General features: G+C 50.1%; 1 protein-coding gene across 1 annotated transcript in view; it reads left to right on the top strand.

Moving 5' to 3' along the window:
- The first annotated feature begins 648 nt into the window (after nucleotides 1-648).
- Nucleotides 649-9,248, top strand: part of TFCP2L1 (transcription factor CP2 like 1) — a 73,883-nt gene continuing 65,283 nt past the window's right edge. Inside the window, exons 1-2 of the mRNA XM_017891981.1 lie at nucleotides 649-808; nucleotides 4,898-5,049. Of these exons, the coding sequence (XP_017747470.1) occupies nucleotides 747-808; nucleotides 4,898-5,049 (214 nt within the window). The 5' untranslated portion in view covers nucleotides 649-746. The remainder of the gene's footprint in view (nucleotides 809-4,897; nucleotides 5,050-9,248) is intronic.

Here is a 9,248-nt window from a genome sequence, read left to right as displayed (position 1 = left end):
TAATCCCAGCACTTTGGGAGGCCGGGGTGGGCGGACCACCTGAGGTCAGGAGTTCGAGACCAGCCTGGCCAACATGGCGAAACTCCGTCCCTACTAACAATAAAAAAATTAGCCGGGCGTGATGGAGGGCGCTTGTAATCCCAGCTACTCGGGAGGCTGAAGCAGGAGAATCGCTTGAACCTGGGAGCAGAGGTTGCAGTGAGCCCCGAGATCGCGCCACTGCACTCCAGCCTGGGTGGCAGAGCGAGACCCTGTCTCAAAAAAAAGAAAAAAAAAAAGCCATGATTTCAGAGCGTGAGCAAGGAAAGGAGACAGAGAGAGCCTAGGCTGGAAATCTCGGAGCCGCTCTGGAGACTGGCCTTGGGCGTAGAGTGGGGAGCAGAGGGCAGAGGGGCTGCGTGGCGCGGGTTGGGGGCGGCAAGGGTCACCTGAGCCCCACATCGGGGGTTGGGGGAGAGCGCCCAGCTGGCCCTAGGTCCCTGTGGTCAGGTCGCCCCGGAGGCGCGCTCGTTCGCCGGAAAGGCACGCGCGCCGGTCTGCCAGGTGCGGCGGCCGCGGGGAGCCGCCCTCCCGGCCGAGGTTCCTGGGGGGCGGGTCCCGGGGCGGGACCGCCCCTGGGCCGCCCATAAATGCGCCCAGCCGGCCGGCACCACGGGTTCGGAGCGTGAAGCAGCCCGTGGGACCTCCGCGCGGCCCGCGTCTGTGCTCGCTGCCGCGCCCAGGTGGGCGCGCTGGGAGCTCCAGCCATGCTCTTCTGGCACACGCAGCCCGAGCACTACAACCAGCACAACTCCGGCAGCTACCTGCGGTAAGGGCCGCACGCCGTCTCCGCGGGGCTCGGGCCGGGCCGGGCCGGCGGGCCGGGCGCCGTTGGACGTCCAGGGGCGGAGAGGGGGCGCCCCTGCTGGGCCCTGGCCTCCCCGCTGTCCGCCCCCTGGGGACTGAGAGACCCGCCCAGCGTCCCGCCTAGGGACTGACAGACGGACGCCGGCGGGACCCGACGTGCGGAGTTGGGGGCCCTCCGGGGAGGCGGGCGCGCAGAGCCCTATGCCTGCGAGGGCTCCTCCCCGACGGCAGAGAGGGTGCAGGGCGCGCACCTGCAGGTCCGCCGCCTTCCCTGGCCCATCCGCCTCCCGCGGCCCTCCTCTCCCCGCGCGTATCGGAGAAGTAGAGGAAACGTCCTGCCAGCAGCCTGGTGCCCGGCCCGGGGAAGTTCGTCCCCTGCTCTCTGTCCGTCTCCGCCGGGGCCCCTCTCCCAGCCTCGCGCCCTCTGCAGTGCCCTTCGTCGGACCAGGTGCTGGCGGCGGCCGGGGGCGGCGCGCTCCTAGGGGCCGGCCGCCCCCATCCCTGCGGTAGTCTTGCGCGTGTTCGCCCGAGGCCCGCGTGGTTATTGCCTTTGATGGAAATCTTTCTTCTTCTGCAGGGATTTGAGTAGTGCCCTTCAGAGGGGAAAGTCAGTCGTGCGTGTTTTGCACGGTTCCCCACAACTCCCTCTTAGCAGTAGGACCCCGTGTGCTCTGTCTCCCGGAGGATTGTTTTTCCTTGTTCTGCCGCTGGCCGGGACTAATGGGCAGTCATTTCACTTTGTGAACTCGCCTGAACCAGCTTTAGCCTGTCCTTATTTCCATCCTAGTCACAGTTTATGAAATGTGCCTAATTTAACCCAAAAGGCATTTGATATGAGCTCAGGGAAAATGAATTATGAGGCTGAAGGAGTCACAGGCATTGACAGCCCCCATACCAGAGCTACATTTAGTACTAGTTTTGGCCCCAAGAAGTTCCCACTTAGTTCTTAAAACGTTATTTGTAATTCCTGGCTGCTGGTAGGTATTTGCCCTCCCTGAAGACATCCCCTTTTCCTGGAGGCGGGGGAATGATTGGGTTTAGCGGATGTATCTGCTGATTTTATTCATGGGCCAAAGTAGTTGGAGATGGCAAAGGTCTAGAGCCTTAAAGGCTGGCTGCCACCCGGCAGACCACGGTGATGTCACCAGATGGAAGCTGCTCTGGGGGCTGTTGGAAGCCCAGGAGGAGATGTTAATCACCCACAGATTAAGTGTCCATTCACTTACAAGAAATGCTACAATGGAATACATTTTTACTGAAGTTTTAGTTGTAGCTTTGCCTGAATTTTAATTTGCAGCCATTAAGTATGTTGCCATATCTTAACAATGAGTTTGAAGGTGACCCTGAGTTGAAGGTGAGTGTACTTAGAACTTCTAGATACCTACAATGTCATCACCCCATTAGGGAACAGTTCTCCCTTGCCTGGGAGGTACAGTTCTGACATCTGCTACCGAGATGGCAATTTGTCCCGAGTAGCTCAGATACCTTTTAGGATTTGGTGAAAGGAGGAGGGTGAGCACTGGGAGTGGGTGGTGCTGTAAAGCCCTATTGGCTTCTGGGGTCATCGGGGGACCGTGGATAAAGAAGTCCATGCTCTTTTTTTATTTCACTTCTTGGAAGCTGGGAGTTTTTCCCTCAGTGAGGGCCAAGGTGGGGGTTTGTGCTTATGTCCTTGGTTCCCCTGACTCTAGAGGGAAGGTCTTGTCCTCTTCCTTGCGTTTTTTGTATTTTATTTTTGGTCATCTCCTCACTTGGCCGCACTTCTGCAAGCTGTCTGACCTCACCAGGGTAGAGGCCTTTACTCCCTTCCCTTTTTCTGTTTGATGTTCTTGTGACTTTTATTCCTTGGCAAATAAGGATGCCAGGCTTGAAACAAGTTACTGTTGAGCGATGGTTCTTAACTTCCTCCGCCCTCCCGCCCCTTTTTAAAAAATTTAAAGGCAGCAGTCCATGGATTATTAACTTGACATGGTCTGGGCAAACATGAAATTATGCAATCCGCGGTGTTCCTAGAGAACCACCCGGGCTGGGAGTGTGCCCTGCCCTGACAAAAGGAAGACGCCCTGTGGGGGAAGCCAAGACGGCCTTGCACCCTTATTTTTCAGTAGTGGATAGTGACAGGGGAGGCCCACACAGGGCAGGTTTTCCAGGTGTGTGCTCAATGCCAGGCTTTTTCTTCTGAAAATTGATTAGATGTTGATGGAGTGTGTGCTGGGTTTGTGTTGTAGAGACGCTGGTTTATGATGTGCGAGGAACAGATTGTACCAGTGACTCTGTTTATACAGACAAGTTGGGTCAGCTAATTGGATTCCTAGTCAGGGACCCACGAAGGGAAGAGGGTTATCAAGATAATAGCATTGGTACTTTTTTGGCAACTGTTTCTGTGCTGCTTATAATTTAGAGGCCTTAAACAAGCCTTGCCTGCCTGTAGGTCATTCATGTTCTCAAGGAATTCTTTGTCCTTTGTAAGGGCATTTTTAAAATGCTAGGTTTTTTGTTTCTTTTCCTTTTTTTTTTTTTTTTTTTTTTTTTTTTTTTTTTTTTTTAGAGATGGTGAGGTCTCACTGTGTTGCCCAGACTGGTCTCAAACCCCTGGCTTCAAGCAGTCTTCTCACCTCAGCCTCGCAAAGTACTGGGATTTCAGGCATGGGCCACTGTGCCTGGCCTAAAAAATATATCCAGAAACAAGTTCCTCAGTAAGTCGCAGCACGATGACTTCATTTTTTTTTTTTTTTTAATGTGGGGAGTTTTGTTAAGAGGTGGAGGAGAAGAAACTTACAGCAAGGATTTCAAGATTTCCCACTTGGATAAGAAAACGGACTGGGCCGGGCACGGTGGCTCACACCTGTAATCCCTGTAGTTTGGGAGGCCAAGGTGGGTGGATCACCTGAGGTCAGGAGTTCGCGACCAGCCTGACCAACATGGTGAAACCCCATCTCTACTAAAAATACAAAAATTAGCCAGACGTGGTGGCTCGTGCCTGTAATCCCAGCTACTCGGGAGGCTGAGGCAGGAGAATCACTTGAACCTGGGAGGTGGAGGTTGCAGTGAGCCGAGATTGTGCCACTGCACTCCAGCCTGGACAACAAGAGTGAAACTCCGTCCACCACCCCCCACCCTGCCGCCCAAAAACAAAACAAAACAAAACCACACACACACAGACTTGAAGCCAAGGTCCTTCCTTCCTGTTTGCCTTTTGGACAGATTAGAATGACCCTGAAAACAGTGTCCAGTTGTCCTCTTTTTAGAAGGGATGGAGGAATGTCTCAACCTGGGTACTCAGGGAGGGAAGGAAGTGGTTTGTTCATTTGCATAGTGTACAGAACCTGGAGGACAGGGTTGTATTGCTGTGAGAAGTGGCCAGTTAATGGAATTGTTGATAAAAAAATAAAAATGTTTGTTTAGATTTTTATTCTAAAAGTGAAATCTTTTTTTTTTTTTTTTTTTTTTGAGATGGAGTCTTGCTCTGTCGCCCGGGCTGGAGTGCCGTGGCCGGATCTCAGCTCACTGCAAGCTCCGCCTCCCGGGTTCCCGCCATTCTCCTGCCTCAGCCTCCGGAGTAGCTGGGACTACAGGCGCCGGCCACCTCGCCTGGCTAGTTTTTTGTATTTTTTAGTAGAGACGGGGTTTCACCGTGTTAGCCAGGATGGTCTCAATTTCCTGACCTCATGATCCACCCGTCTGGGCCTCCCAAAGTGCTGGGATTACAGGCTTGAGCCACCAAGCCCGGCCTAAAAGTGAAACCTTATGAGTGATCACTTGTGGATAGAAACCAAAGAAATGGAACTTTGCCCTTTTACCTCCTTGGTGGGCTGATTGAATCAGTGTTTTGGGCGGTCATTGAGTGAAATTAGAGTCATGAAGGAGTGGTTTCCTCTGTTTTAAAGCATCTGGAGTGTGCAAGGGTTGCAGGAGTGCAGCCAGCACCCTGCGATGTGCGTGCTGTGTCATCCTGGGCCCTGGTGGTCTGCGTCGTCTCTCCAGCTTCGCCCTGGCTCTGCAAGAGCCCCCTGGGGCTCTGTTCCTGACCTCTGCTTCCTGTGTGTTGCAGTGATGTGCTCGCTCTGCCCATCTTCAAGCAGGAGGAGCCCCAGCTGTCCCCTGAGAACGAGGCCCGCCTGCCACCCCTGCAGTACGTGTTGTGTGCTGCCACGTCCCCAGCCGTGAAGCTGCATGAAGAGACGTTGACCTACCTCAACCAAGGTAGTGGCCGGAGGCCCGGGCCAAGTGGAACCCAGAAGCAGTAGGGAGCTGATGTGAAAGGCCCACTTGGGCCTTGTGACTTTGTTACGGTGGGTGAGGTGGGGCTCGGGAAAGAGAACAGGTGCAGGTTCAGATTCCACTTCCCAGCTGCGTGACCCCTCCAGCCCCAGTGTCCTCATCTGAAAACTGGAAACATCAGATACCTTATGTGGGTAACAGGGTAGCACTCTGCATTCCTCCTAGAGCCCCTCCCCTCCCCTCCCCTCCCCTTTTTTGAGACGGGGTCTTGCTGTGTGGCCCAGGCTGGCATGAAGTGGCATGATCATGGCTCACTGCACCCTTGACCTCCTCAATCCAAGTGACCCTCCCACCTCAACCTCCCAAGTAGCTGGGATCACAGGTGTAGGCCACCATGCCCAGCTAATTTTTAAATTTTTTTGTAGAGCTTGGCGGGGGGGGGTCTCACCATGTTGCCCAGGCTGGTCTCAAACTCCTGGGCTCAAGTGATCTACACCTGCCTGGGCCTCCCAAAGTGCTGGGATTATAGGCCTAAGCCACTGTGCCTGGACACGTTGTGACTATTTATTGTGACCATGATCATGTCCTTTGAAGGCATAGACTGAGTATCGTCAGCATCCCAGGTCCTGGAGCCGCACCTGGCAGTGGTGGGACGGCTGGCCTGTGTCCTACGCAGCACCGGAGCAGGGTTCCATCTGTGCTAGACAAAAGCCCTCTGTGGCGATGGAGACAAGTTCCCTCACCATGTCCTGAGAGAAACGGGCTTTGGAGTTTGAATTCCAACTCTGCACTTCCTAGCTCTGTGACTTGGAGATGCCTTTTCTTTTTCTCTGAGCCTCAGTGTTTTCATGGGTAAAACAAGAAGTATAATTTTGTGGAGTTAGAAGAACGAAGGTCTGTGAGGTGCCTGGAGTGATAGTGGTTGTTCAGTTGCTGGTTCCCTTTTTCAGAACACGTGGGCAAGTGTCCTGATGGATGGTGGTTTTGTGATTCTATCATGATTATGAGTATGCGTTTTTTGCACTTTCTTTCTGGGTCATCTCATGACCACCCTGGCATCATGTGGATTTGTCACCTTCTACTTTATCTTTTATTGTGTGTGTGCCCCAGACATGAAACAGTTCTTGGCCACCCACCCAGGCATCCAGCAAGGATGAGCAAAGGACTGTGTGTCTGCTCTACCCCTGACTGGTATGATATCCTTCTGCTTTCAATGGGCAGAGCAGACGAGCAGAGGAACGCTGGTTTCTGTGGGGTCACAGGGAATTGCGGGGGAGCTGCAGTGTCGTAGCAGTTTGTCTTACATATGCAGCTTCCTCTCTGCGAACTTTGATTCCTCAATTTGGGGAGCCAGCCAGGGTGGAAGTCCAACGTGGTCATCAGGCTCTCTGCTTACTACTGAACTTGCCAGCTTCTGGGCCAAGAAACTAGCTCAGAAGCAGCAGCTGGCTCGGTCTGTCTCCCTCTGGGTAGAGGTAACCCCCTCTCATTGTGGAGGGGCCGCAGTGGAAGGTGATGCTTTATCCACAGGGGCAGCTCTGCTGGCCTCAGTTGGTCTTGCTCAGTTGAGCTCCCTCAGCTCTAGAGCTTCCTGCTCAGGCCCTGAGACCTGTGCACCATCTGCAGCGGACGGTGGCCATGGTTGGTGGGTGGTGTGGCCAAGTGTGCGCGTGTTCTGCTGTGTGGAAAGGTTTCTGCTATATGCCTTTCACTTTCATGGAGGGTCAAGTGCTACCAATTGGTTATGCACCTTTGAGCACTTTCTTTCCTCTGTGAGCCTCTGTTTTGTTTTTTTTTTTTTTGCTTAAATTTAGCAGGGAAAAATGAGATGTTTATAGCATTCGTTGAGCTTTGATGTGGTTCTTCTTGTTGGCTATGTCCTGTGGTGCTGAGGAGTGGGTCCAAGGTCTGAGGTCTTGGTCCTGGACCAAGATATTGTGTGTCTGTCCATGCCCTGGTCCCTGCTCCAGTTGGTAAGGCCATTAGCTGAGTTCCTTACCTTTCCTCCACCCCTGCCAACTCCTTTTTTTTGAGACAGAGTCTTGCTCTGTCTCCCAGGCTGGAGTACAATGACACGATCTCAGCTCACTGCAACCTCTGCCTGCCGGGTTCAAGTGATCTCCTGCTTCAGCCTCCCAAGTAGCTGGGATTACAGGCATGCGCCACCACACCAGGCTAATTTTTGTATTTTTAGTAGAGACGGGGTTTCACCATGTTGGCCAGGCTGGTTTCGAACTCCTGATCTCAGGTGATCCACCCGCCTCAGCCTCCCAAAATGCTGGGATTACAGGCGTGAGAGCCACTGTGCCTGGCCTACTAGGTTTTTCTTAAAAGAGTTTTAAAAGTTGATCCTCTCATAGATCAGTTAAAAGAGAGAAAAGGAGTTACCCCTGTGGTCTCATCATCTTATGTTAATTTGGTATATTTAGATATTTTTAAAATTATATTTTGTAGGTTATTGAAATAATCTACTTTATAGAAAGTTTGAATAATTTGGAAAAGCAAAAGGAAGAAAATTAAAACAAAATTAAAATCCCCTCCAATTTCACCAGAAGCCACTGCTAACCTTATTTCTACATGTTTGTGTATGTATCTTTCTGTGATTATGCTACAGACATTTATCCTTTTTTTCCGTTTACTATATTTGTCAGCCTTCTCATGTCATTGAAAATGATTTGAGGACTTACATTTTTGTAATGACTGCATAGTATTACATTGTATATTTCTATGACTTTAACCTGTTTCCTTTTATGGCTACTTAGTTTCTAGTTAGAAATTAAATACTGCAATGATGAACAACATCCTTGTATATAAATCTTCCTGTGAAATGTTGATTATTTATGTATTTTAAAAATAAATGCTTAAGAAGTAGAATTTCTGGATCAAAGGGTTTGAACATTGAGGCTTTTGATGCATATCACCAAATTGCCTTCTCAGAAGAATGTACCAATTTATGTGCCAGCCAGCAGTATACATTTTATTGTCTCTTTTCCAATATTGGTTATTGTTTTTTGTCATCTGATTAGTGACACATGGAATTTAATACTAAACTAGCATTTCTTTTCTTTTTTGAGCTGGGGTCTGGCTTGGTTTCCCAGGCTGGACTCAAATTTCTGAGCTCAAGTCATCCTCCCTCCTCAGCTTCCTGAGTAGCTGGGATTAAAGGTGTGTACCAGCACCCCTGGCCTTAAATTAGCATTTCTGTGATTGTTAATGCAGTTAGATATTTTGAAATACATTTATTGATCTTTTTTATTTGTTGATTATATTCCTGTCCTTTGCACATTTCTCTATTTGGGTGTTTATGTCTTACGGATAAGGGCATACTATTTATGAAGAATACCAACCTTTTAGCTGCCATTTTTTGCAAGTATTTTTCTCTGATGGTGGCAGGCCATTTAACTTTTATTGTGTGATAACTATATTTATGGTGTAAGGTATATGTTGTGATTTTTTTTTTCTGTAGAAATCGATTTTAAATGTCTATAGTCAAATATTTCATTCTTTGAAAATTAACTTTTCTTTTATGCTTAAAAGAAAATGCCTGCTCATCCCAAAATCACTTAGCTGAGTAGTTTTCTGAATTTCATTGAGAGGTGTCTAAATTTTAACACTTACTGAAATGCATTTGGAATTTATGATGTGATATGAAGATCTGAGTGTTTATTTTCTAGTTATTGCCCGACTTTTCCTACCTTTATTTCACAAATTTAAAAACATCAATTCTGAAACATTTTTTGTTGGCTTTTTTTTTTTTTTTTTTGAGACAGGGTCTGGTTCTGTCACCCAGGCTGGGTGCAGTGGCTCCATCTCAGCTCACTGCAGCCTCTGCCTCCCGGGCTCAAGGAATCCTCCCACCTCAGCCTCCCGAGTAGCTGGGACTACAGGCATGCGCCACCACACCAGGCTAATTTTTGTAATTTTGGTAGAGATGGGGTTTCCCAGATGATGTTTCCCAGGCTGGTCTTGAACTCCTGGGCTCAAGCAGTCCTTCCACCTCGGCCTCTCAAAGTGCTGGGACACTCGTGAAACATTAAAAAACCCATCATCCTCAGCAAACTAACACAGGAACAGAAAACGAAACTCCACATGCTCTCACTCATAAGTGGGAGTTGAACAATGAGAATATACGGGTGCAGGGAGGGGAAATCACACACTGGGGCCTGTCGGGGGGTGGGAGG

Source organism: Rhinopithecus bieti, unplaced genomic scaffold (genome assembly GCF_001698545.2).
Source record: "Rhinopithecus bieti isolate Rb0 unplaced genomic scaffold, ASM169854v2 scaffold_19969, whole genome shotgun sequence".
NCBI lineage: Eukaryota > Metazoa > Chordata > Mammalia > Primates > Cercopithecidae > Rhinopithecus > Rhinopithecus bieti.
The sequence above is the reverse complement of the archived record's forward strand: the minus strand, read 5'-3'. Positions and strand labels throughout refer to the sequence as shown.